Source organism: Lonchura striata, chromosome 1A (genome assembly GCF_050655825.1).
Source record: "Lonchura striata isolate lonStrDom1 chromosome 1A, ASM5065582v1, whole genome shotgun sequence".
In the NCBI taxonomy this organism is placed as follows: domain Eukaryota; kingdom Metazoa; phylum Chordata; class Aves; order Passeriformes; family Estrildidae; genus Lonchura; species Lonchura striata.
In genome coordinates, this window is record NC_140741.1 from 26,718,512 (window position 1) to 26,744,654 (window position 26,143).

General features: G+C 55.2%; 3 protein-coding genes across 5 annotated transcripts; all 3 read left to right on the forward strand.

Annotated features, from left to right (window-relative positions):
* Positions 1-48: 48 nt before the first annotated feature.
* GGA1 (golgi associated, gamma adaptin ear containing, ARF binding protein 1) lies at positions 49-10,351 on the forward strand. 2 transcript variants are annotated; one of them, XM_021554002.4, is made up of 17 exons: positions 49-183; positions 544-628; positions 935-1,010; positions 1,621-1,719; positions 2,931-3,054; positions 3,530-3,630; positions 4,612-4,692; positions 5,095-5,232; positions 5,380-5,461; positions 5,661-5,768; positions 6,039-6,194; positions 6,945-7,009; positions 7,139-7,317; positions 7,431-7,714; positions 7,923-8,092; positions 8,332-8,442; positions 8,612-10,351. In XM_021554002.4, the coding sequence occupies exons 1-17, from the start codon at positions 153-155 to the stop codon at positions 8,720-8,722; spliced, it is 2,001 nt and encodes a 666-aa protein (XP_021409677.1). In that variant the 5' UTR covers positions 49-152; the 3' UTR covers positions 8,723-10,351. The 2 variants fall into 2 exon arrangements, with proteins under 2 accessions (XP_021409677.1, XP_085425326.1); XM_085569200.1 differs by lacking the exons at positions 935-1,010; positions 1,621-1,719.
* A 1,206-nt stretch (positions 10,352-11,557) lies between these two features.
* On the forward strand, positions 11,558-23,588 carry SH3BP1 (SH3 domain binding protein 1). 2 transcript variants are annotated; one of them, XM_085569202.1, is made up of 19 exons: positions 11,558-12,449; positions 14,221-14,263; positions 15,699-15,803; positions 16,188-16,264; positions 16,546-16,657; positions 16,755-16,831; positions 17,194-17,329; positions 17,963-18,031; positions 18,423-18,513; positions 18,803-18,945; positions 19,043-19,154; positions 19,249-19,330; positions 19,621-19,701; positions 19,809-19,925; positions 20,364-20,455; positions 20,637-20,766; positions 20,932-21,047; positions 21,489-21,824; positions 23,451-23,588. In XM_085569202.1, exons 1-18 carry the CDS (start codon positions 12,388-12,390, stop codon positions 21,818-21,820), a joined length of 1,977 nt encoding a protein of 658 aa, XP_085425328.1. In that variant the 5' UTR covers positions 11,558-12,387; the 3' UTR covers positions 21,821-21,824; positions 23,451-23,588. The 2 variants fall into 2 exon arrangements, with proteins under 2 accessions (XP_085425328.1, XP_021409647.4); XM_021553972.4 differs by lacking the exon at positions 23,451-23,588 and having other exon boundaries at positions 21,489-22,298.
* On the forward strand, positions 22,596-24,999 carry PDXP (pyridoxal phosphatase). The gene is made up of 2 exons (XM_021553936.4): positions 22,596-23,222; positions 23,451-24,999. Exons 1-2 carry the CDS (start codon positions 22,646-22,648, stop codon positions 23,774-23,776), a joined length of 903 nt encoding a protein of 300 aa, XP_021409611.1. The 5' UTR covers positions 22,596-22,645; the 3' UTR covers positions 23,777-24,999.
* Positions 25,000-26,143: the final 1,144 nt, after the last annotated feature.

The following is a 26,143-nucleotide window of genomic DNA, read 5'->3' on the forward strand; positions in this document are numbered from 1 at the left end:
CGCGCTGGCGGCGGAGCGGCGCCCTGCCCGGCCGGCTTCCGGCGCTCTGTGTGCCGAGGGATCGGCGCTCTCCATGGCGCGGCCGCGCCGGGCCCGGCGGCAGGGCGGCGGCGGAGCGCCTCTGTCCCGCTGAGGAGCCGCGGGCCGCCGGCATGGAGCCCGAGACGCTGGAGGCGCGCATCAGTGAGTGCGGCTGCGACCAGCGCTCCCCTCGCAATGGGGCGTGGGGGCGCAGGGTGCGAGGGAGAGGGGCTGGGTCGCGCTGGTGCCGTGGTGCGGGAGCACCTGGGGGCGGCGGGTGAGACCCCAGGGCCCAGCCGGAGGCAGGGCTACGCTGGGTCAGAGGGAACAGTGGGCCAGAGTTCGTGCACAAGGCTGCCGTGGGAAGGGGCGAGTGGACACGGGTGTGTTTCTCTTCCCACGCCATCCCCTGCTGCTGCGCCCGCTGGAGTTGGCATGGACGGAGCGGGGTCAGTGATGTCCCTCCACAGAATGGGAGCCTGTTGGGTTTATTTTCTCACCGTCCCCTCCTCCTGCCCGCAGACAAAGCCACAAACCCCCTGAACAAGGACCTGGACTGGGATGGTATCAATGCATTCTGTGACCAGCTCAATAAGGAGCTAGAGGGGTAAGTGCTTTGTCCTTTCCCCAGGCTTCTCCAGGTCACAGGCCTGGTTATGATTTCCCACCCAGCAAAATCCAGTGGGATTTTCCCAAGAGCTGAATAGGCATGAAGGCCCTCAAGGTGGGGGTAGGTGGGGTGGTCCTGGTCCACTAATGGAAGGTTCCCTCTGGATTTTGAGATGTCTTAGTGCCTTATCAGCATCTTCAACTTGCAACATGCTTTTCAACTCTGGATTCCCAGACAGAAATGGAGGTACCAGGCATTTTGTCAATAACCGGCAAGCTTTTCTTTTCCCCTCCCTCCTTTCAGTCCTCCACTTGCCACCCGGCTTCTTGCCCACAAGATCCAGTCTCCACAGGAATGGGAAGCTATCCAGGCCCTCACGGTAAGGGCATCTGCAGGCTGGTAGAACTAGATGGAGGGGCAGGGCATGGAGATGCTCCAGCTTGACTGGAGAAGCATGGGAAGCTTTGAATTCTCTCTGAGAAAGCCCTGGAGCACCTGGGCCCTTGGGTGGGAGAGGGACTGAAGGTGGCTCCACAAGTCAGGAGAGGTTACTTGGAAAGGTTTTGTTCCTAGAAGGATAATAGCCTGTTGAAGTTGAATAGGAAGCTTTTTGGCTTTTGTTGTGGTGGCCTTGGCAGCGCTGCATTAATGGTTGGACTGATCTTGATGGTATTTTCCAACCTAAAGGATTCAATGATTCTTAATCATGTTGTGGATCCAACTTTGAAACCCTGGTGCTTGTGACCTCTCTAAGGGTAACCCTTTGGATGGGCTGTTGAGCCGTCTCTGCCAAAACTGGCCCCAAAGACAGGAATCTTTCTTTCCTGTGGGAGGGTGCTTGACCACCTGAGAGGGGACAGGGGATGTCCCTTTGTGCTGCTGTGACAGTAGCCACAGGCTCTGTACCTGGTGAGGGGGTAGCAGGAAGGAGTTGGCTCCTTATCCTGCTGCTGACCCCATGCTGGGACTCACCTGGTCCCTCTCCCCAGGTGCTGGAGTCCTGCATGAAGAGCTGTGGCAAACGCTTCCACGATGAGGTGGGCAAGTTCCGCTTCCTCAATGAGCTCATCAAGGTGGTGTCCCCTAAGGTGGGTCTCACGGCATCGTGCTGGAAGGGACTGGTGCCTGGTGGCAGGAAGGCTTTGGGAAAAAGTGGTAGCTGAGAAAAAGGGTCAGACACCCACTGGGATGTGGGCGAAATAGGACACTGTTAGTAGGAGATCTGGCCCTTGTTTCCCCGTGAGTTTTCTGGTGGGAAGTGAGTTTTGACCCTCTGTTCCAGGCTGATTCTTGTAGGAAGTCGAGGGCCAGCTGGACATGGTGTGGCCAGCACTTGCGAGACTACTGAGCTCATGTGCGTGCCTGGAGTCACCTTCCCTGCATTCCTGTTGGGCTCAGTCTGTGCTGCATGTGCTCAGAAACCTCCCCCAGCTTTGACAGGACCATGTCACTCTGGGGTGTCCCAACTTGATTGAGACACTCTTGGAGGGCAAGACCAGGCTTGGTCAGTGGTGTTCTGGCGAGTCCATCTGAAGGACTGAGTCAGTACATGCTCCTCTGCTGATGCTGCTGTTCCTGCAGCAGAACAAGCTGTGCCCTATTCAGTCAATGCAGTGAACACCAGCAAGTGTAGAGTTAAGGGAACACAGGCTAAATATGACTAAGGAAAACATTTGTCTGCCAGTCACAGCTTGTGATCTGTGATGATGAATAGCCCTGGATGTGACAGCAGCATCCTAAAGTCCTCTTGCTCGGCACCCTAGAGTATGTCCTCTGCCTTAAGCCACTTGTTTCTGGTGGCACATGCACTATTTCTACCACCAGTGCTCCCATCAGAGCCATGTGAAAAGGCTAAAAGATGATTGCATGGCACTTGCTAGGTGCTGATCAGGGGCTGGGGCTCACCTTGCTCGGGGGCTTGCCTCAGAGACCATTACCCACATCCCTCTCCCAGCCTGCTGTCCCCTCATTCCTAAAGGGCTGCCTTGCTGAGCAGCTTCTTTTCATAGGACCCTTCCCTTCATAAGTGAGAGGAGACCTGCCTGAGCCTTCCCACCTGTCCCTGTGTGTTGCTGAGGAGCTGCTGCTGCAGCATTTCTCACACCTCTTGTTTTTCCTGTGATGGAAACTAGGCACAACGTAGTGTTGCAAGGCCCTCATGAGCTTTCCTGCTTGCTTCCTCTTTCCTCCTTATGCCATTGGGAACGGTCTCACTTCTCCTGGGAGGGCGAGGAGAGGAACAGGCCAGAGTTGCAATGGCTCAGATCAGCCTCGTGCCTTCTCTTTTCTCTTCCTCTAGTATCTTGGCAGCCGAACATCAGAAAAAGTGAAGTCAAAGATCCTGGAGCTGATGTACAGCTGGACATTAGGGCTGCCTCATGAGGTGAAGATATCTGAAGCCTACCAGATGCTGAAGAAGCAAGGTGAGAGGCAGTGGTCTGGAAGAGGCAGGTGGACAGATGGTTTTGCCCTCCTTCATTTTTTGTCTGGGAAATATCTGAAACAAGCTCTCCCTTCCCTCTGCCCAGACCCAGGGCATCCATCAGTCTGACTCAGCACCAGGGTCAGGAGATGGAACAGGTGCCTTGGGGCTCCTGGCTGAGCAGAGGGAGTTGCTGGGTTGAAGGGCACATCTGCTTGGTCATATGGGAGATGGGGCACTGGAAAGGTCTGGGGCTGAAGGGCTGCAAGTACTCTGGCAGTATATGCTGGAATTTTCTAAGAGAAGATATTTATAGGGAATAGAAATACAATCCAGGATCTTGTGCAACAGGAGCTAATGCACACACCCTCTGTCCCAGCTGGATTTGGTGGGTCATTAGGGAAAAAAGACCTGGGTGACAGTGCCATCCCTGCATAGGTGAGTCCTCCCAATCTCTCCTTCCGTGTCTACTGCAGGGATTGTGAAGTGTGACCCCAAACTTCCTGATGACGCTCCTTTCCCACCACCTCCTCCTCGACCCAAGAACATCATCTTTGATGATGAAGAAAAATCCAAGGTAAGGGCTCTGTGCAAGGAGAGGGACAGTAGGCATCATCTTCCTGCTCCAGTACCTTATGTCCTTCTGATGTGGGAGAGTCAAGGTCCCTGCTCCACATGCTGTCCTTCAGAAAATGCATCACCGGAATGCTTGAGGGCCTGTTCCAAAATCCTGACAAAGGAAACATCCAGAGGAGTGGGACATGTAGATCTGTTTGACCTTTGGAGCACTTAGCTGCAGGATGGTGCAAAGGATGAGGTGCTGACATTGGCCCAAGCAGGTGTGGAGAGGTTTGCTGCTGTGAGCTCTCTAGACTTCGGAGTTATCTGGCCATGAGGTTTAAATCCCAGCCCCAGATGCTGCTACTGTTATCTCTTCCCCACCCCCAGCACTGCAATCTGCTTATTGCCCAACCACTTATAGCCACCTGGACCCATCCTCTGTTTTTCTTTCCATCAGAATTGTGTCACCACTCAGGCAAATCTCTGCAGTATCAGTCCTGATACATTTAAGCAAGTGTTGGACTCCTCTGGGTCTAGTTGTGCAGCAGGAGTGTGATGCCAGTTTGCTGCAAGGGATATAGTTTGCCTCCATGAGTCAGAGTGTGAAAATGAGGATTTGTAGATGGGCAGTGGGACTGTTCACTGGCTGTGGAGAGGAAGTGGGAGCTTTCTCTCTTCACCAGCAAATAGGCATGTGAAGAAGTCCAAGTAGGAGTCCATTACAATGCCATGGCAATTCTTGTATAAACCAGGTTCTTTTCCTGCCTCAGTGCTGCTGCATTCCAGACTCTCCATGGTGGGTAATGAGCAGGCCAGAGCAGGTTTTGAATGCAGAGGATCTTCAGGAAAGACCTAGTTTGCATAACCAAAACTACAACAGGAAAAGGAAGGCTGGTTGTATTTCTCTCCCTGGTCTCTGATAGCCCACAGGCTCCTGTGGTAGTGACTCTGGCTGCCATCCCTGAGCTTGGGCTCAGAAGTACCTTCTCTTTTGCAGACACTGGCTCGCCTCCTGAAAAGTTCCCATCCTGAGGATCTCCGGGCTGCCAACAAGCTCATCAAGGAGATGGTTCAGGAGGTGTGACTGGGGAAGAAGGGGAGCTGGGGGGTTGTGCTCTGGGTGGTGATGGCTTGCACCAAAGGAGGACTGGCTTTGTGACCTCATGTAGACATACGGAGATTCTGCCCAAAATTTGGCTGCAGCAGCTGTGAAAGAGTCCTTCTGTGAGTTCTGCCATCCCCTGACTACATGGAGGAATGGCTCTGGGTGCATTTTGTGGCCCAAGCCCTGCTGCAGCACTAGATCAACAGCAATTCCATCCTGTCTGGCATGTTCCTGCCCAGAGATGACCTGGAGTTTCCTACTGGAGTAGGAGCTGTTTTGAGGGCAGTGTTGCTGGCCTTTAGTCCAGGGTGGTTGGCTGGCCTGGCCTTTCTCCTCTCCAGGTTAGAACATCTTCCCCATGTGCTTCCCCTCCAGGACCAAAAGCGCATGGAGAAGATCTCCAAGAGGGTGAATGCCATTGAGGAGGTGAACAACAACGTGAAGCTGCTGACAGAGATGGTGACAAACTACAGCAAGGGGGAGACAACGGAAAGCAATGAGGACCTAATGAAGGTGAGGAAAGGCAGTCCCAGAATCCTCCTTGGGGTTAGCAGAAATGGGTGACCCTTATCCCCTCATCCTCCTGCCTATTTTGCACACCCAGCTGAGTATCCTGCTGGTGAGGATGTTAACCTCATCCCTGTTTCTCTGCTCCCCCAGGAGCTGTATCAGCGCTGTGAGCGCATGAGGCCCATGCTTTTCCGGCTTGCCAGTGACACAGAAGACAATGATGAAGCTCTAGGTAAACATATCTGGCCTTTCTCATTCCTGCTGAGACTGCCCTGGAGGTGTCAGTGTACTCTGGTGCAGCCTGCAGCAACAATGGTGAAAATGCTCTCTGCAGTGGTTTTGTTTACAGCAACTTGGGCCTTGCTTGGGAGAAGCAGACAGACTTGGGGAATAAAAGTTACTCTCTTCACTATTTTCATACTTATTTTCAGCGGAGATTCTGCAAGCCAATGACAATCTGACCCAGGTGATCAATCTCTACAAGCAGCTTGTACGGGGAGAAGAGATCAATGGGGAGACGGTGGCCAGTCCCCTTCGAGGTGAGGAGACTTGAAGAATGGGGACAGGAGGGTCAAGCAAAGGGACCCTGTTGCTGGTTTCCTGCCGTGTAAGACAGAGAAGTGGAAAGGGGAAACCTGCAAGGAGCTTAGAGTGGGGCTGGTGACATAAGGAAATGGCTTGTGGATGTGACTGGTGCCTGAAGAAGGGGAACTGGAAGGGAGAGCAGGGGTGTGAGGAAGGATGGGAGCTAGGCCTCACCACATTGCATAAGGACTGAATAACGTTTTCAGATTCTTTTCTTTTTGCAGGCAGCACATCAGCACTTCTAGATCTGTCTGGCCTGGAGCTTCCAGCAACATGCCCTTCCTACCCAGCCTTGCCCACCCTTTCAGGTGGCTCAGCAGTCCCTGTGCCTGACCAAGTTGGCTCTGTCTCCTTGCTGGATGATGAACTCATGTCTTTAGGTGAGAAATCCAGAGCAAAAGTTCTTCATTCTTTGACTCTTGATAGTTCTTCTTTGGCAGGAACTTGAATAAGAGAGAGCTCTGGTAGAAGCGAATAATGAAAGACAGAGGTTCCTTCATGTAGTGTGAGGGAGAGGAGGGAAGGACTCTGCTACAATTCTGAACTTTAGTCCCATGGTGTTTTCCTGGCTAGTCAGAGAGAGCCTGTAGGGATGTGCCCACTGACTTGCTCTGGGTAAACTGACATGGCAGGTAAATCAAGAGTGATGCAACAGCCATCCCCAGATGGGATCACAAGGGTGGGTCACCCCCAGTTCCTTGTGTTTTCTGCTTGCTGTTGAAGTCATGAGCTGACAACAGATGCATGGGACTTCCAGAACTGTTCACATGAAATTAGGTAAAGGTGCCAATCCTAGAAGGCTCTACAGTCCTGCTTTGCACAACAAAGTGTCTGTTTCATAAGTCAAGTGGTTTTGAATACAACAGCATCAAGTAGGCAACATAGTCAGTTAGATTGCTCAGCTCAGTAGTAGTCATTTTTCTGCCAATTGCAATGAGAACTAAACTATAAATGAAGCTATCTGGACAGAAAAAAAGCCACTGTCAACCCTCCTGGCTCTCTCCCATGCAAGGATGGGGGCCAGAAATGGAGACCACATTTGTGGTTCTGCCCTGCTGCTTCTTCAGGCCTTTTTTAATGCTCTTACTGATTCAGTAGGTAAGCTTAATGTTTGCATTTACTCCTGGCAGGCCTGAATGACCCAGCACCACATCCTGTCCAGGCCAGTGACAGCAGCGGCTGGAACAGCTTTCAGGTAATAAACTGGGAGCTAGGGAAGAGGGTGGGGAGGGTGGTAAATGTAGGTAGGGAAACATGCTACATCTGATGGTTGGTGGTTATACACAGCCCTGCTTTGGGGCTCTCCTGTGTGCTCTTTTCACAGTCATCAGACAGCAATGAGCTCACTATCACCCCTATCATGGCAACACCACCAGCCAAAGCAGATGCTGGTGCATCCTCCCCCAAACCATCTCCTAGCAGCAGTGGCCTGGATGACCTAGACCTCCTGGGCAAGACACTGCTGCAGCAGTCTTTGCCTCCAGAATCTCAACAAGTGCGATGGTAAGCATTTGGTAGTACAGTCTTGCATCTCTTCCAATTGTTTCCATTTCTGGGGTGCAGGACAGCATTTCAGTGCCCTGTTTGACTCCTTGCTCTCTCTCTCCCCCTTGTAGGGAGAAGCAGCAACCACCCCCTCGGCTCACCCTGAGGGATCTGCAGAACAGGAGCAGCTCTGGCACCACAGCCCACAATCCCAGTGCTCCACCTGTACTCCAGAGTATTTCCCCTAACCCCACGCTGCCTCTGACTTCAGAGCTGCCTGCCCCTGCTACACTTCCAAAAGCTGCCACCACACCAGCAGGAAGTGCTGCAGTGCCACCACGGCCTCCTGCCACTGCGCTGCCACAGGAGATTTCGCTGGCCAACATCACTGTGCCTCTGGAGTCGATCAAACCCAGTGAGCCAGGGAACAAGATGGGGGGAGGCGTGGCGGGATTTAAACCCTGCACACATGTGCAGGAAGACTGTGAAGAAACTCCTTGCTTGTTGCATTTTGTGGAGGCTGAAGAGGAATGGTGTCTCTGTCACTTGTATGGAGTGATGGGGAAAGGTGCTATCAGGTGCTGTCTGGCTGACTGCTGCCTGTCCCTGCCTTTCCCACACAGGCAGCCTTCTCCCTGTGACAGTGTATGATCAGCATGGCTTCCGTGTCCTCTTCCACTTTGCTAAGGATGCCCTGCCCGAGAGGCCTGATGTGCTTGTGGTGGTGATTTCTATGCTCAGCACAGCCCCGCAGCCCATCCGCAATATTGTCTTTCAGTCTGCCGTCCCCAAGGTAAGACAGCTGCTGGAGCTCAGGTCCCCAGACTGGGCCAAAGCATGATTCTACTGCAGGAAAAACAGGGTGTGTGGAGAGAGCTCTGGGCATGGGAGCAAATTCTCTTACCTTCAGATTAGCACAATGTTTTTGTCTTTGAGTTCATAGCAGAAGCTTCCCAAGTGCAGGAGCAGGGCTTCTGGCTGTCAAGTCACTCTCAGGAATGTGGTCACTCTGTTCTCTCACTCTCTCCCTAGATAATGAAGGTGAAGCTACAGCCTCCCTCAGGCACGGAGCTGCCAGCATTCAATCCCATTGTCCACCCCAGTGCCATCACCCAAGTCCTGCTGCTCGCTAACCCACAGAAGGTAACAGCATTGTTCCTGGGGCATGAACAGAGGCTGGTCTTGGTACTTAGGCAAAGCCTCACTACCCTATCCATGTTCCCTCTACTCAGCAGCATCTCCAATGTGAATGTTTTGTGCCTCATGCCTTTCTTCCCCTTCTGACTGCTTATCCTTTTTCTCCCATCTCCAGGAGAAAGTGAGGCTACGGTACAAACTGACCTTCACCATGGGAGAGCAAACCTACAATGAAATTGGGGATGTGGACCAGTTTCCCCCACCAGAATCCTGGGGAAACCTCTAGGGCCACATGTTGCAGGCACTACATTGCAGATTTCTTAGGAAGCCAGCCCTGTGGGGCTGGAGCAGCCAGAGGAAATGGGAGGGTGGGTGGGGGGCTGGTGCTCACACTCTATTCTCCAGATGGCCGGGCAAGGGCCAGAGGGAGCATGCCTCAAGGAGGAGAGCAGAGATGCTAGGAGATGTTAATCTCACAAGACTAGAAGTGGAGTGGAAAGCTTCATGTGTGTGAACAGTTGCCTTCCCTGCTCTTCTGAAGATGACACTCCCTCCCCAGTCTGTCCAGCTTCTCTTCTAACCGTGCTTTCCCGCTTTAGGTGCATAGGGGAACAAGGACAGGGAGCTTTAACAACCTCAGCCCAGGGCAAGGCTTAGCAAAGGAAGATCCTTTTCCTTGTCTGCCCCCTCCACACTTCTCAGCCCTTTAGCTACTTCATGCTCTATGGTGCTCTCACTTGTCCCCCTTGCCCCCTCCTTAGAGCTGGGCCCCAGTGATTCCATCTGGTGGGATCACACTGGAGCTGATGAGGAACAGGACTGAGCAGAGCCTAGGTATCTCTCCAGATACCTAGAGAGAGACAGCTGTCTTTGCTTGGGGTGTGGGAGGGTCAGAGGGAGTGATCACATATCTCTGTCCTAGCTGCTTACAGAGCCGTCGGTGAGAGGTGGGGCCTCAGGGGCTGGGAAGGGCTTACTCTGTGCCTAGCCAGCCCCTTCAGTTGGCATTTTGAACCCCTACATCAGGGAAGCCTACACCATTCCCACAGGCTTTATCTGTCATAGCAAGCTTTAGGAATGGTGGCAAGAGAGGGCCATGCTGTGGGGGTTGAGTCTGCCTGCAGCCTCCTGCCAGATGGGGAGAGGAAGCAGCATGAGACTTCCTTTCCCTAGCTGGGCTGGGCTGCAGAGCTCAGTGGGGCAGGGGGGTTTTCTCAGCTCTTCAGTGTCCTCTCACAGAGGGGTGAGTGATGGGCTGGGAGTTGTGGGAGGTGGGAGCCCAGCTCATCACCACAAAGCTCTGCACTGGGGCACGGGGGGGGGTTCAGCTGTGCCTTGTGCACCTTTGCTGCAGCTGAGGGCAGGCCTGGCTCCCTGTGCCGGGGAGGGGCCTCACCCCAGCCGCCCGATCACTGTGACATGAGAGCTGGGATCTGCAGGCACAGAGGAGACCGAGGGTAGCACATCCCAAGCAATCCCCAGTCCCATGGCACTTAGGACCATGGGAGCTGCTTCCCAACCCTAAGCTGGTTTGGAGAGGGCCTGATCATAAAAAGCCAAGGCAAGCTGTGCTCTGCATTGACTTGCCAGAGATTGTGTGAGATGGAGACGAGCAGGGTGCCTCGCACTCCTGGCTCAGGGCAGCGAAGGTGATGTGTCAGAGCTGGGCACAGCAGGCAGTAAAGGGGAGGGGAAGCAAGGTGTTTATGCTGGGATTCTGCTGTCTTACTTCCCTTTCCCGTCTCTTCAGGGTTTTGTATGGGTTTTTTCTTTGCAGATCTTGTTTGGTTCTTGAATAGACTTGTATATATTTTCAGTGCAAAATTCTGTAAATGGAAGAAAACAAACGTTTAAAATGAGACGCCCGGCGCGAAGAATCTGCTGTATTTATGGGAAATAAAGAGTTCTTTCCTGATCTTGCTCCTCTTGTCTTTTGACCCAAGGAGTGCATATTCCCCCTTACTTTCCTGGACCCCTGAGGAGCTTCTCTGCACCCTGCCCAGCTTAAATCCTGCCCCTTCAGTCCTGTAGTTCATTCCTCAGTCACTCAGGCCCTTGCCACGATGATTTCCCTGCTCCCATGAGTAGGGAGCAGGGATGGTGGAATTCCCCCAGCAGTTCTCAATTCCTTTTTTGAAAGCAGTCACTTCAAGGCTGTTAACTGGGTGCTGCCCACTTCCCTCGTGCCCCATGGAGAGGCAGTGGGCAGGAATCTGCCTGACAGCCCACGGGAAGCAGGGCTTGAGCTTACTCCCATGGCCCACATGACTGCAGCTTCACCACTGCTGGTAGCAGCACTTGAAAGCAGCTCCGTGAGGCAGTTTTATTTCAGGAATACAAAGGGGGATCTCTGGCAAGCAGCAGCTGAGGGCCGGGAGCAGCTCTAATACTCCATATAAGGAATGGCCTAGCCACCCCCTGATGCAGCCGGTGAGGATCTGGGGGGCCTTTGCTGCATCTTTGCAACGGGTGCTTGATGCAACTGCCTGTCAGAAGCACCCAGGGCTTGATGGTGAGGGATCAGATGTGCTCTGCCACAGGTTGAGAGCAGCCTGGTGTTTTGGGCAGAGGGAGAGAGTGGTGCTCTGTCACCCCATAACCACTTGAAAACAGCTGCCAGCCCTGCTTTGCTATGCAGTAACTGGTGACCTGACCCCTGCCAAGAAGCACAACCTAGCAGCCCTCAGATTTTTGCTCCTCCAGCTGCAGGGCACAGATGGAGTGGCCCTTCTGCCTTATTTTCCTTTGCTGCTTGCCTCTTCTGCCCACGAGCTGACCGCTTCTCATTTTGGCTTGGTTTGCCTCTTCCTTTGCTAGCCATGTAACCCTGCCAACAGCAACCTCTGCCCTCTCTTAGTGCAGGTGAAACGTCCTATCTGCTGGTAGCCAGAAATAAGTTGAGATACACATCTCATAGAGTCAACACCAAAAGTCGTGGTGGTGTGAAGTGGATGTTTTTCGACAAAAAGAGAAAAAAAAAAAAAAAAAGGATATGAGCTCTGGTGCAGCTCTGCAGAGAAAGCAGGCAACAGCTGAGCCTGAGAACCGGGAGTTTGCGGTCCCGGTGCAACTGCGGGTGCTGCCGGCCCTGCTCGGAGCAGCTCTTCTCTCCTGGCGGGGGGAGGGAGCTCCGGAGGCACCCGGCAGCCGCCGCTGGCCGCAGCCTCAGCGACGGCAGGGGGGGAGAGCAGCGTGAGGGGCGCAGGGGTGGCTTTGCTGCCTGTGCTTTGCTGCTTTTGTCACAACAAGGCGGTATGTCTCAGGGGAAGAGGGTGGAGCTGCACCCCTGAGCGTGGAGAGGTGCCCGAGGAGCGCTGGCAGAGTTGGGTGACAGGTAGGGCAGGGTGCACATGGGGTGCCCGTATGAGCGCACAGCCGGCTGGCAGCGGCACGGGCTGCCCCGCGGCACAGCTGGGCAGGGGGAGGAAGGGAACCACCCCAGCTAAGACAGACAGCAAGAAAGAGCGTGGGCCCTTCACTCGGGCTCGGCAGCGGCATGTGCTTGTCCTGCCTTGTTATGTGTGTGCTGTAATAAAATTTCCCCTTTAAGGCTGGGCTGAAGTTATTTTTACTTGTGGGCTGGTGACAGGAACACAGAACGGAGCAGGAGCTCTGAACTGTTCTTACCTGATCTGCGGCGCAGGGGCGGACGGAGGAGGAAGGAAGCTCAGAAAAGGAGAGGGAGCGAGGGAACGAAGCTCAAGGGAGGGGAAAAGAAAGCAGGCAGGGCATCCCTAGGGAGGGACTAGGGAGGGGACCAGCTGGGGAAACAGAAAAAGAGGGAACGAGGGAGGGAGGAAGAGGAGTAAGGAGGGAGAAGTCCTCCGGGAAAAGCAAAGTGGCTCCAGAGAGAAGAGGGGCTGCAAGCATCCGATGCCAGGCATTACCGAGGGGAGCTGAGCGGGTACAGCCAAGCAGAGCAGCTTTTGTGATCTCCTCCTGACTCTCAAGATGATGAAAAGACAGTTTAATCGAATGCGCCAGCAGCTGTCCCATCCCAACATCACCATTAGGTAAGGACTTCTCCACTACCTGTACCGAAGGGAGCGGGATGTGGGTCCTGGGGAGCTTGCACTGGGGCTGGACTGACCTCCCAGTGCTGGTGGCCTGGGAAAAGGGGAAAGGGGGGAAAAACTTTAGTTTTAGAGCATCTTCAGCATAACCTGAGGGGCTTTGTGAAGGCTGCATTGGTGCTGCTCAGCAGTAAATTATCCTCAAGCACAGATACCTCTCCCAGGGCCCACATTCCTGCATTCACCAGGAAACAGGACTTTCCCAAGCTTGTCAGACTGTGGGGCAGTGTGGCAGTGGGGCAATGGGGAGGGATCTTCCAGCCACATGCCCCTGGCTGTGTAGTGACCAGGAGGGTTATCAGGCTGAGACCTGCCCTCCCTGCTGAGTCTGGGGTGCCCCACAGGAACCAAATGCCCTGCACAGCTCTAGCCAGCCCAAGCAGCGTGAGCAGCCCAGAATGCCCTTTGAGGCGAGAACCAGTGGTCCTCAGATGGACCCATGGTGGACATACAGCTTCACACAAAACCCTCTGTCCCTGCTCTACCTCTGCCATTTCCTGCTTTTTCTCTTTGGCTTTCCAAAGCCATCCCCTTGCAAAACCCAGAACTGAAATTACAGGGCTGGGCCCTCCCTGCCCAGCCCCCTCACTCCCTTTCCTACTGCCACCTCTGCAGGTTCCCAGCACTGAGTGGCTAAGTGGGACCAAGCCTGTCCCCTGAACCACTGAGGTCCTTCAGCCAGGCTAGCAAATCAACCACAAGGAAGCAACTCCTATATGCTGGTGGCCTCTTGCTTTCCTTGCATTCCCTGGAAGGGAGCATGATGCCCTTTCCCATCCCTCTTCCCTCAAGATTTCTCATCTCCATGACAGATGCACCTTCCTTTTGCTTAATGTCAGGCAGGGAAGCCTGGTGAAGTCCAGGAGCAAGTTCTTCACCTGCTGTAGAGCCTCTCCTCTGTGGACCATGACCTCACATGATCTTGCTTGCCTTCAATCAAACCACCCATGTTCCCTGCAGCTCCACATCCTCATCCCACGTTGGCTTTGGCAGGCAGTGAAAAGAGAGAAATGTGAACTGGGGAAAAAGCAGCAGCAGATGGAAATCAAACGGGTTTCCTGGGACATAGCAATGATAGCAGGCTGCAAAGCAAGACTTCCTCTATAGGAGGCATCAGGGAGGTTTTAGAGTCAAGGTGACTGGAGGGTTTTGAATTTGGTTTTGAGCAGAACCACAAAAAGCTGGGTTTGTGTAGGCATTTCTGGAGGGGCTGGTGTTGGTCTTGGGCCCCAGCTGGACCACAAGGACACCCTTGCTCCCATACCAATGGCCCCACAGCTCCTGACTACCCTGGCCTGCAAAGATGTGTGCCAGACTGCAGCATCACTGCCCTGGATTCACCTTCAGGGGAGAGATGAGGCAGTCAGAGGCAGTAAATGTCCTGCTCCTGTTGTGGCCCTGCTAAGCACTCTGAATCCAGAAACACAGGTCACATCTGGACTTCTTGACTGAGGTGCACTGACCTGGAAACCCTGTCTGACAGGATGTCCACCAGCCAGGAAAGCTAGCTCCCTTGCCCTGCTCCTGCTGTTCTTGTCCTCCCAGACTCGTTCTACCCATAGCCTTGTATCTGCTGGTCCAGGCTATAGCCTGTCTCCTGCTCCCAGGAGCCCAAAGAGAGGCGGGCAGGATGCATAAGGACCTGCCTTCCCAAAGAAGCTGGGTGGAGGTCATCTTCATTCACTTATACTTCCTTCTCCTTCCTCTGCAGAGCCCAAGAAGCAACTGAGCTCCTGTCAGAAGATTTGCTGCAGGTGAGGTGTGGGCTGGGCCAGCAGGCGTGTGTCTGCTTGTGCCTGGGCGTGGGAGCCTGCCCTGCTCCCTGCCAGCACATCCAAGTCACGGCACTGGGATCTGCCCGTGTGCCAGAGGGTGATTTCAGGACCATGGTGTTAAGGGATTGGCAGGCTTCTGCTACCAGGAAGGGCTTTCCCATCTGCTCAGAGGGATGAATCCTGACCAGGAGTTGTGCTCCCTTTTCACTGGACCAGATGCTCCGGGCTGTGGCAGGATGCTGGGCAGGTGTTGTGGTTTGACAATGGCCAAATGCCATGTACCCATGAAAGTTGCTTACTTGTTTTCCCCTGCCACAGCTGGGCAGAGGAGAGAAAAAATTAATGAAGGCTTCATGAGTTAAGGACCAGGAGAAAACACTCCAAGGACAAAACAGGCTCCACTTAGAGGTACAAAGTGAATTTGTTGCTAACAAAATCAGAGGAGAATAATGAGAAGTAAAATAAGACCTTAAAAACACCTTTTCTTCCCCCAATGCTTTCCTCCTTCCCACTGATAGTGCAGGGGACAGGGTGTGGGGGTTTTTGTCACTTAATCACCCAACATCTTCTGTTGCTGAGGGAGAGGAGTCCTTCCACTGCTGTGCTGCACCGTGGGGTCTCTCCCACGGGAGACATGAGTTCTCTGTGAACTTCTCCATCTTGGCTCCAAATCTCATGTGCAGCAGTCCTCCCAAAGCTGCTGCAGCATAGGGCACTCTTCCATGGGGTACAATTCTCCAAGGACCAGCTGCTCCAGCCTGGAAGCAGGGGCCCTCTCTCCATCAGGTCTCCCACTGGATCACAGCCTCCTCCAGGCATCCACCCACTCTGGTGTGAGCACCTTCCCCATGGGCTGTGGATGGATCTCTGCATCCCACGTGGATCCCCAGGGGCTGTGGGTAGATCTCTGTCCCTGCGTGGATCCCCGTGGGCTGCAGGGGCACAGCTGCTCCACCATAGTCTCACCATGGCCCGCAGAGGAATCTTAGCTCCAGTGTCTGGAGCACTTCCTCCCCTTCTTCTCCACTGACTTTGGTGTCTCGATGTTGTTTCCCTCACATGTTCTCACATCCTTCTCTTCCCTGATTAGGAAAAAACAGTGTCCCCACTTTGTTTTGATTGTCTGCTTAAATATGTTTCCACAGAGGCATTACCACTATCTCTAATAGGCCCAGGCTTGGCCAGCAGCATGTCCATCTTCAGAGCCATCAGGGATTGGCTCTGCCGGGTGTGATGGAAGCTTCTGGCAGCTTCTCACAGAAGCCACCTCTGTGGCCCCCCTGCTACCAAAAACCAGCCCATGCAAACCCAACACAGCAGGCCATCCTCACCCAGAGCTGGGTAGTGAAGAAATGGCCTTGAGGTGCCCATGGTTGACAAAATGGCTTCTCCAGTCCCATTTTTCTGCCCCCAGATTGAGCAGAGGATTGAGCCAGCCAAGCGAGCAGCTCACAGTGTGTCCAAAAGGCTCCAAGCCTGCCTGCAGGGACAGTGTGGCACCGAGATGGACAAGCGAGTGGTGAGAAAAATCTCCCCCCTGCAGCCTGTGCTCACCTCAGCTCTGTCCCTTGCTAGCAACAGGGATGCCAGCCCCCTGCTTTGCCAGTTTTGCTGAAGGGTGGCCCAAAGCTATGCCAAGCCCAGGCCCCATTGTCAGCAGTGGCCTCCAGCATGCACCTGGGATGAGCAGGGCAGAGCAACCCTCTCAACCATCACTAATTTGGGACACTCCTGAGAGACGGTGTCTTTGCACTGTGTAACCCTCCAAAGCCCTTGCTGTCTATGTTCCTTCCCAAACCCTCTTGAGCTCTGGCATCCATGGTGCCCCGTGGTGAGGAGCACCACAGTATGGCCAGGCACAGTGGTGTCACCACTTCTCTCCCAAATGCTTGGCTCTGTGCAGAAGAAGCTGCCCTTGATGGCTCTATCCATGGCGATGGCTGAGAGCTTCAAAGACCTGGACACAGAATCCAGCCTTGGGTAAGTACTGGTGGGAGAAAGTGCCAGGGGGACCCCTAAAGATGCCAGATTCTGTTAGTGACCCTGACTTGGCTGAGGGGCTGCCATGGTTCAAACCATGTCCCCAGAGCAAACACTGTTGTTGCACTGGGAGAAGGGACAGCCAGCACCTTCAGCCTCCAATTGCAGAGTAGGGCCAGGAGCTGGCTCAGGGTCCCATATGGGTACAGGTACAGTGGGGATGTTGGGTCAGAGAGGAGCATGGCTCCAGCCCACAGTCATTTCATCTCTGTCCCACGCAGGAAAGCCCTGGAGATGGGTTGCTGCATACAGAGCTCACTGGCCAAAATCATGGCTGAGTTTGAGATTGCCCTGGAGCACTATGTCCTGCACCCGCTCAACAAGCTCAGTGAGGTAGTCCTGGCTGCTCTACTGGCTCCACTTTCCAAGCTCACCACTTCTTCCTGTGCCCCCAGGCCTCCCCCACTCACTGTGGCCCTCTCTCCCCCAGGAGGAGCTCCCCACCATCCTGAAGCACAAGAAGACTCTTCAGAAGTTGATTTCTGACTGGAACACAATCAAGAGCCGGTATGGGGCACACTGCACCCCTGGAGGCCTGGACATACAGAGCACAGCCCCCAGACAGGTTCAGGGAGAGAGGAGGATAATTGCCCTAGAGAGTCAATTTTCAATAGCTCTTCTGAAGCACCCAGCTAGCTCCTCTCTGTAGGTGCATCCTGCTCTGGTCTCAGATGCTGATTCCATAGCACCAGAGAGAAGGGCAGCTCTGCTGCTAAAAGCAGCAAAGTGCCCTAGTGTTGTTTGGGACACTGAGGTCACTTCGTTCCAACCCTTGCCATGCAAGATTTCTCTGGAAGTCTACACACCTGTTCTACCCAACATTCCTGGCACTGAGACCATAAATGCACCTCTTCTTTCCTACCCCAAAGGCTGAACCAAGCTGCCAAGAATTCCAGTAACAGCACTGGAGCTGGTGCTGGCCCAGGGGCATCTTCTGCTGCCAACAAACTGGAGATCTTGAAGGAAGAAGAGGAGGAGGTGAAGAGGAAGGTGGAGCAGTGCAAGGTGAGATGGTCACTTGCTCTCCCCTATGGATCAACTCCAGGGCTGCAGACCTGCTCCCTTCCACCAGTCTTGTCCGAGGTGACCCCACGCTGAGGTGGACTGCAGCCAGCCAGCATGCCCTGCCCTCTGAAAGCAAATGGGCCCCTCAAGCAGAAATAGGGAGATGGCCCAAGCTCAGGGAAGAAAAAGGGTAAAGGAATTCAAAGCGCAAGCTGCTGCAGAGAGGAGGGTCCAGGGGCTAAATCAGGGAGCACTTGGGGTCCCCTCAGGCTGGAAAACAGCAGAGCTAAGATCTGTCATGGGTGGCAGGGAGGTTTCCCATCAGCTTTCTCCACTTCTGCACTGTCTCTGAAAAGCCCAGTGCCTCATCTGGCAGAGCTCGTGAGCTCACTGGAGCTGAAGGTGCAGAGACCTCTTGTTCTGAGCCACTTATGCCAAGACTTTGATCATGGGGCAGATTGCTGCCCCTACCCAAACACAACTAATGGAAGCAAGGAGAAAGCCCCATTCCCCCCAGAGACCCTGTCTAGACCATTCACAGACCAGATGAAAGGGCTTCATGAAGGTGTCTCCTCTTCTTTGGATGCCAGGGAGGGGATGGAAGATTGCTCTTCTTTGTGTCTCCCTTCCCAGGACGAGTACATGGCTGACCTCTACCACTTCTCCACCAAAGAGGACATCTACGCCAGCTACTTCATCAAAGTAAGTCCTCTGTCTCACTTCTCCCATGTGTGAATGTTGACTCCAACATGTCTGAGCCCAGCCTTGCCCCCATCCACACCAAGTGTCCCCAGGCAGGGCAAGGGACAGATCATGGCATCAGCAGATGCCTATAGCTGGTCTTGCTCCAGCCACTGCAGGTTAATGCCACCACTAGCACCAAGTGCAAACAAGCAGCTTGTCCTGAAGATATCCCTCTCCAATCTGCCCTCTACCCCTTACTACAGACATAGTCCCATGGACCCCAGGTGGGCTCTCCTTGCAGCTCCCTTGTCGCCCTGTCTTCATGTGGGTACAGTGTCCTGGGAATGGGCACCCCTCTGAGAGGGGCTAGTGCCAACTGAATGCTGTTTGCCTGTCCTCTGTCTGGCAGCTATTGGAAATCCAAGCCCAGTACCACCGGCAGTCACTGGAATCTCTGGACTCAGCTCTAGCAGAGCTGAGGGAAAGCCACAGACAGACAGGTACCCTCTGGCTCTCCACGCAGCCTAGCAAGGGCTGCAGCTGAGCCCGAGGAATACAAGTGATGCCAGCAAAGCTGGAAAAGACTCATTTTCCCTCCCTTCACTGCTGCTGCCTACCATGTTGGACTGGTAGGTTGGGGACCACAGCTTGACATGGACTGGGGATGCTGCCTGTCCTGCCTCTGCCTATAGCCAGCCAAGTTCAGCTTGGACAAGGATGCTGCCATGGCCAAATGCTGGATGGTGCCAGTGTCCAACATCCCTCTTGACATTTTCCTTCCTCTTCCAGAACCTTCCTTCACGACAGACACTCCGGTGGCAGGGTACTATGGTGTGTCCCTAGAGACACACCTCAAGAGCTTGGGCCGGGAGATTGCGCTTCCCATCGAAGCCTGTGTCATGATGCTGTTGGCTTCCGGCATGAAGGAGGAGGTAGGGAGTGCTCCAGACCCCCTCATCACCTTTCTCCCCCAAGATGCACTCCTCCCAAACTCAAAATGCATCCCTTCCCACTCCATCCCACCCCCAGGGACTCTTCCGGCTGGCAGCGGGCGCCTCAGTGCTGAGGAAGCTGAAGAGCAGCTTGGCCAGTGGCTCCAATGCCCTGGAGGAGTTTTACTCAGACCCCCATGCTGTGGCTGGTGAGTGCCAGCAAGGCAGGGTGGGGGACACGATTGGGCAGTCCTTGCCATCCCTCAGCTGCCATCAGCTCCACTGCTGCCCCTCTCCTCCCAGGTGCACTGAAGTCCTACCTGCGGGAGCTGCCCCAGCCTTTGATGACATTCGAACTCTATGATGAATGGGTCAAAGTGGCCAGGTGGGTCCAGACACTGGGGTGGAAGTCCCTGGTAGGTCTCAAAAAGCCCCCAGTCAACCCCTTCCATCCTTCCCGTCACTCGGAGCAGGGGTGCTCTGTCTCATTTGGGGAGATATGGACACTGAGCCTCTGTGGATGCCTGCCTTCACTGCCCAGTAAAGCAGGACATCTCCATCTCCAGGGCTATGGCCTGCATGGGACAGCCAACACTGGCCTTCCCCATTGTCCATTGTGTCCCTCTCTGCCACAGGGAACAAGCTGAGCTCTCTGCTCCTCCTTCTCTCTTACAGCTTAAAGGACAGTGACAGCCGTGTGCAGAGCCTGCGAGACACCTGCAGCCACCTGCCCCAGGACAGCTACAACAATCTCAGGTGTTTTGTCAGAACAGGGCTTCTTCAGCCCCAAGCAATTAACAGGGGTAACCATTCCCTCCCCAAATCCCTGCCTACTAAACCCCTGCCCTCCTTTCACTCCATAGGTATCTGATCAAGTTTTTAGCCAAGCTGGCTGAACACCAGGAGGTGAATAAAATGACTCCCAGCAACATTGCCATTGTGCTGGGCCCAAACCTGCTGTGGTCACAGCAGAGCACAGGGTAAGGTCGGGTTTGAAGGGCTGGGAGGCAGCTCCCTAGCCCCAGCTGGTGCCCTGAAGGCAAATGCCATGGCAAAGTCTGATCCAGCAGCCTTCAGGCTGGTCTAAATCACTTACATCTCTTCCATCCTCAAGTCCTGTCCCTTGTTCCCATGCTCCCCAGGTTGCATGTCCCCTCACCAAGCACATGTCCTCTTAGCCACTCTGCAAAGCAGTAGAGGAGGGGGCTGAGACCCAAAGCACTTGTGACATGGGTGGCTTTCAACACCACTGGCCTCCAGCACCAAACCAGGGTTCCCAAGACAGGGAAAAAGGCTCATCACCCAAGTTGCCATAGCCCTTGGCTGGGCTACCTTCCATTCAGACCCTGACCCCTGTGGAATGAACAAAAAAAACCCCAAACCCTTTTTCTGATGCCTCCCCCACCGCTGTCTCTCAGAGACCCCATGCAACTGGACTTGGCCTCGGTCTCCTCCATCCAGGCTGTGGTGGAAGCCCTCATCCAGAACGTGGACACTCTCTTCCCTGGAGGTAGGGCCAGGGCATCACTTGGTGGGCTGCATCAGAGAGTAACAGAAAGAGGAAGGGAAAGGAACATTTCTCCATCTCCAGGAGGAAAGAAGCGGGAGGCTGCTCTGGCTCCCTGCTCTGGGGTCATTGCTCTGGGTGGCAAGTGCTTCCTCACAGGATGTCCTCCTTTGTCTTCACCCAGAGGTAGATTTCAATGTCTCGGGCATGTTCATGCCACCCACAAACACTGGACTTTGCAAGACTGGCCTTGTGGAAGAACCACCTCCTGCGACCCCTCCAGCCAGCACCCCCACCCTTTTGGATGGAGAGGCGTAAGTCTGATGGAAGCTAGAGGCTCTGGCTGTCCCAGCTCTCCCCATGTCCTCCCTCCATCCCATCCCACGCCAGGGCCGTATCCTCAGAGGTGGCTGCAAGGTGCCTCACAGCCAGGACCACCGTGCCTAACCAAAGCCTGACTTGCCTTTTCCTCTGCACAGCACCTCCAGGGACCCTGAGACCAGGTCCCAGCCGGCATCCCCAGGACTGCCCAGGCCATCTCCTGAAGATGCAGGGCCACCAGCTCCAGTGATGACTGACAACAACACCCGCAAAGGTTAGGGCACCCCAGAAATTACACCCTCCAATGCCACCTCCTGTGGTTTAGTCATCCTCCTGCTGCTGTTGCCCACCCAAGCGGGCACTGGGGATGTGCTTGTCACCAAATGAGGGGAAAGGCCTCTAGCCAGGTCAGCATGGCCAGGATCCAGCCAAGATGGGGCCATGGGATGGATGGAGTATATCCTCCAGTGTTGGGTTGAACACCTCCAGTAAAGAGGTGTCAAAGCTCATGGCCCTTTATGAAGGGAAGAGGGAAAAGCCCTGAGAAAAGCTAGTGTGTGTTTTTGTCTTCAGGACAGCAGTTGGGCAAGGGGCAATTTGTCCCACCACCTATCTGCAGACCCCTGCCTGAGGCATGGCTAGCACTGCAGTCCCCTCTGCCCTTTGGAGAGACCCCAGTGGAAAGGAGCCCAGCCCACCTCAGCTTTCTTTTCAGGCAAACGCCCAGCTCCGGCCCGACCCGCAATGCCACCGCCGGCTGCGACGCAGCCCCGGAGCACGGCTCCTGCCCAGGCAGCCAGCCCCAAAGCCCTGCCACGACGGACAGTGCCCAGCCGAGCCCCCTCCATCCCACCACCGCTGCCTCCGCAGCCAGCACCCCGGCCCAGCCGAGATGCCCCACCATCCCCCAAGCCTTCCACTGGTGAGGCTGACACAGAGGCTACTGTGGACTGTGTGCCAGCAACCACAGATCAGGGGCAGCCACTGCCTGCAGGAGGAAGCCGCTTGGCCACATCGGCCCCAGAAGGACAGACCACAGAGAACTGAACAGGTGAGAGGCATGGAGGAATCACAGGTTGGAGAGTTGGGATCCGGCACTCCTCTGGGACCCAGCAGACACTGTGGAAATGCCATGGTGGCCTGAGGGACATCATCTCTTGGTCCTCCACCTTGTTCCCTTGGCTCACACCACCTGGCATGCTTTGCTTGCCTTCTCTCTCTTCCGTCTCTGTCTCCGCCTCCCCTCACTACCCACATCCCTGCCAGAGCCCAGCCAGCAGCTCCCTGCCGAGACCCCTGCCCAGCTCCCCCACTGCAGGCCCAGACACTGCTTGCAGCTTGCGGGCCAGCAAGCAGCTTGGCCCCATGGGGCCATTCGCAGCTCCTCAGCCATGACCGCAGCCCCATTTTGCCTTAAAATGCATTGCCCCAGGAACACACAGATGGATATATATATGAATATAGAAATATATATATATATCTATATATATATATGTATAGATGCATATATTTGGAGTGTATGTCCTATGTCGCAGGCGGTGGCGCGGGGCCGGGCCGAAATGGCGGCGGCGCTGCCACAGGCCCCTCCGGCCGGCAGGGGGCGCTGCGCGGCGGCGCGGGCCGGGCGCGGCGGCTCCAGCCAATGGGCAGCGGCCCGGGCCTGTCCCCGCCCCCTCTCCGTCCGTCACTTTGGGGGCCGGCGCTCGGCCCGGCCCTGCCCCTGGGAGCGTCAGGGCCTCCCATTGGTGGCGGAGGGGGGCCCGGGGGGCGGTGATTGGCTGCGCGGCGGGGCGGGGCGCGGCGGGGGGCGGTGATTGGCTGCGCGGCGGGGCGGGGCGGCCAGCGGGCTGCGGCGGCGGCGGCGGCGGCGGCATGGCGAGCTGCCGGCGGCTGAGCGGCGCGGGGCTGCGGGAGGTGCTGGGTCCGGCGCAGGGGCTGCTCTTCGACTGCGACGGCGTCCTGTGGGCGGGCGAGCGCGCCGTGCCCGGCGCCCCCGAGCTGCTGGAGCGACTGCGGCGTAGCGGCAAGGCCGCCCTTTTCGTCAGCAATAACAGCCGCCGCTCGGTGGCCGAGCTGGAGCGGCGTTTCAGCCGTCTCGGCTTCCGCGGCGTGCGCGCCGAGCACGTCTTCAGCTCCGCGCTCTGCTCCGCGCTTTTCCTCCGCCAGCGCCTCCTCGGCGGCGGCGGGAACGGGAGCGGGGCCGGCCGCGTCTTCGTGCTGGGCGGCGAGGGGCTGCGCGGCGAGGTGCGCGACGCGGGGCTGCGCCTGGCGGGCGAGGGCGAGCCGGCGCCCGGCGAGCCGGTGCGCGCCGTCCTGGTGGGCTACGACGACCAGTTCACCTTCGCCAAGCTGGCGCAGGCCTGCGGCTACCTGCGCGACCCGCAGTGCCTGCTGGTGGCCACCGACCCCGACCCCTGGCACCCGCTCAGCGACGGCCAGCGCACCCCCGGTGAGCCCGCGCCCCGTGCCGCGCCGCCCGGGGGGAAGGGGCTGCTGGCGGGTGGCCTCGGGTGGGGCTCGCTGTCCCTGGGCGGCAGGGCGAGCCGGGATGCCCCGGCACGTCCCTGCCAGCTCCCGAGGCAGGGCTGCCAGCGTCCCGCTTGCCTGTCCTGTGGCGGGACCCGGGGTGCTGAGCTTCCCGCGGCTACTTCTGTTCCTCCTCCTTCCCTCCCTGCAGGGACTGGCAGCCTCACAGCCGCGGTGGAAACGGCTTCGGGCCGCAAGGCGCTGGTGGTGGGGAAGCCCAACACGTACATGTTTGATTGCATCGTGGAGCGTTTCGGTGTCGACCCATCCCGCACCCTCATGGTGGGAGACCGTCTGGAGACAGACATCCTCTTCGGCAAGAACTGCGGCCTTTCCACCATTCTCACCCTGACAGGCGTGTCCCGCCTGGAAGAGGCGCAGGCCTACATGGCCAGCGACAGCGCTGCTGCCAAGGATCTGGTGCCCAATTACTATGTGGACAGTATTGCAGACTTGATACCAGGCCTGGATGAGTAACAGTTTGTACATGTGAGGTCAGAGGGGTCAGGTTCCCCATCCCAGATCTCCCTCTGTTCCCATTTCTCTCTCGCTGCCCTATTCCCTCCATTCCTGGTTTCTTCACATGCCAACATCCTTCTCTGGGGGCAAAATGGGAAGGAGATTGGTAGGAGGGAACAGGTTTCAAGTTGTCTCCTTTCTGCTGAGAGCTATCCATGATGGACAGAGTCCTTGTCTCCCTCACTGCCAGCTGCCAGCATCTTCGGGAGAGAGCTGGAGGCCTTGATGCTACGGGGGGTGGGGTTGTGGGGGGGTAAAATCTGTGTGGCCTCTCCGGAGGTTTGGGACTGGCTATTTTAGTGTTACTTTTCCCTTGGATTACCAGTGACAGCCTTTTACTGCTGTCCTTTGACTTGTAACTCTTGACTTCTGAGCAACATCCCTGCAGTCCTTGTGGTAACCCCTTCCTAGCCAGGGGATTGGCTGGCATTGTCACCCACCTGGTGTCTATCAGCACCAGGGTATGTGGAAGGAGTGTGCCAGACCTCTGGAATCATGAATGAGAGCATCTCTGCCTCCCACAAGTGAAAGAGAGCATTGCCTCATCTCTTCTCTCCCTTATTCCTTAGAGATGTTCCCCCCACTACCCCCTGCCCCAACCCAGTTAATAACTGTGCCAGTGTCCATCTGAAGGACAGAAGAGACCGGTTTGAGATTTTTTTTCCTGTGCCAAACAGACAAGCTGTGGCTGCACACAGTGGGTCTGCAGCTGTACCTTGTTTTCAAGCACCTTTTCTGAAGGGGCTTTTGAAGGACAGAGGCTCCTAGACCATGACAACACAGCACTAATGATCTGTATGACTCTTCCTGGTTGCCCCTTCTCAGCTGGATTTTGTCATAGTACAGTGAGAGAAAAGTGCTGATAGGGGTCTGTGCTCCAGCTGCCAGTGTGCAGGTGAGATGGTGATGGTATTGTCACTGCTGTGAATGTGTCACAGTCCTCAAAATCATTCCTTGCTGCTTTGTCTTTCTACGGTTTTTTTTTTATTTCTTGATCTAATTTATCAAACTTATTTATTGTTCAAATATTGTATTATTTGTATAAATTATGCTGACTGGTTGCACCAAGGGGACAGAAGGGAATGCCTTTGGGCATCCCTTACTGTCCATGTCCCATGTTGATGTTCTTACACTCACTGTGTCTCTGTATATAATAAAGTGTGAGCATAGGCTGGAAATGACCTTTTTTTCCACTCATGGTCTCATCAAGATGAAACTGCCCTAGGTATCTTTGAGCCCTCACAGGTGAGGACATGGCAGGACCTTTCCTCACTCAAGGGGGTGCTGCTGGGTAGGCAAGACAGCTGGGTAGTCTGATGGGTGCTGTCTTTGAGCTGCCCTTTGCTGGACCACTGGTGCCTCAGCAGTGGGTGGAGGTGGCTGGCGGGGCTGTGGCGGAGGGAGCAGGGTCCAGCCAGGTCACTTGGAGCAGTGAGCAATGCAACCCCTGCCAGCTGCTTTTGCATTACACAGCACGGGGGATTCATTGCTGGGGAACAGTGACTTCTTGTGCTGCACCTGAAGGCTGCCATCTGCTAGCCAGGTGGACCTCAACAATCTGTGTGGCCCTGCTGGGGTAGGGGTGAGGTGCCACTTCTGTTATGTGCACAGAGTTTGTAGGGGGCTGAGAACTGCCCAGGCAAGGTTTTGCTGTCACCCTTCTTAACTGTGCTATGCTTTAAGTGACAGGAAGGTGGCAGTCACTGCAGCCCTGGGGTGACCTTAACCAGACTATAACTTGCCATGTCCTGGGTTTGTCTGTACTCCCAGCCCAGAGGGAGGATTGGGTAAGTTGGAAGTGACTTAAATGTACTTTGCCTCCATTCCCCATACAGGAACCAATCCTCCTTTTTGTCTGTCAGACCCCTTTAACTGCTGTTGATGGCAACCAAGCATCACATCTCCTGCTGGAGAGAGCAGTATTTAGTGCTCAATAGCTATGCTCTGTGTAAGGTAGTGCGGTGTCAGCTCACACGGGAGAATTGACTGCAACTTATTGTCCCTAGGATGGATCCAGGTGCTGAGTGCCTTCTTTGTTTTTTCTGTCCAAAATAACCTAGGAAAGAGCCTTCCAAAAGAAAAGAACATCCAAAGAGCTTTCTGAAGATTGCCCATAATTTTAATCAGTCCCCTTTGTATATGCCCATTTCTCTCTTTTGTCTGTCTCATGTCCAATTAGGCCACCAGAGAGAACTGGTAATCCTTTAATGAGTACTTGACCAGCACTTGCATCATTAAGTAGGGCAAGATTGAGACCTGATGTGTCTGCTAATGTGGCTTGCCAATCTAGAGATACCCAGACCCTGGTTTATTTTTCAGAGCTCT

Excerpts from the sequence above, each read along its gene's own strand:
- GGA1 (XM_021554002.4), top strand. The coding sequence starts at position 153 with ATGGAGCCCGAGACGCTGGAGGCGCGCATCA. Across the intron at positions 5,233-5,379 it reads GCAATGAGGACCTAATGAAG|GAGCTGTATCAGCGCTGTGA; the intron begins GTGAGGAAAGGC and ends CTGCTCCCCCAG. Across the intron at positions 7,318-7,430 it reads GAATCTCAACAAGTGCGATG|GGAGAAGCAGCAACCACCCC; the intron begins GTAAGCATTTGG and ends TCCCCCTTGTAG.
- PDXP (XM_021553936.4), top strand. The coding sequence starts at position 22,646 with ATGGCGAGCTGCCGGCGGCTGAGCGGCGCGGGGCTGCGGGAGGTGCTG. Across the intron at positions 23,223-23,450 it reads CGACGGCCAGCGCACCCCCG|GGACTGGCAGCCTCACAGCC; the intron begins GTGAGCCCGCGC and ends CCCTCCCTGCAG.
- SH3BP1 (XM_085569202.1), top strand. The coding sequence starts at position 12,388 with ATGATGAAAAGACAGTTTAATCGAATGCGCCAGCAGCTGTCCCATCCC. Across the intron at positions 12,450-14,220 it reads CATCCCAACATCACCATTAG|AGCCCAAGAAGCAACTGAGC; the intron begins GTAAGGACTTCT and ends CTTCCTCTGCAG. Across the intron at positions 17,330-17,962 it reads GGAAGGTGGAGCAGTGCAAG|GACGAGTACATGGCTGACCT; the intron begins GTGAGATGGTCA and ends CTCCCTTCCCAG.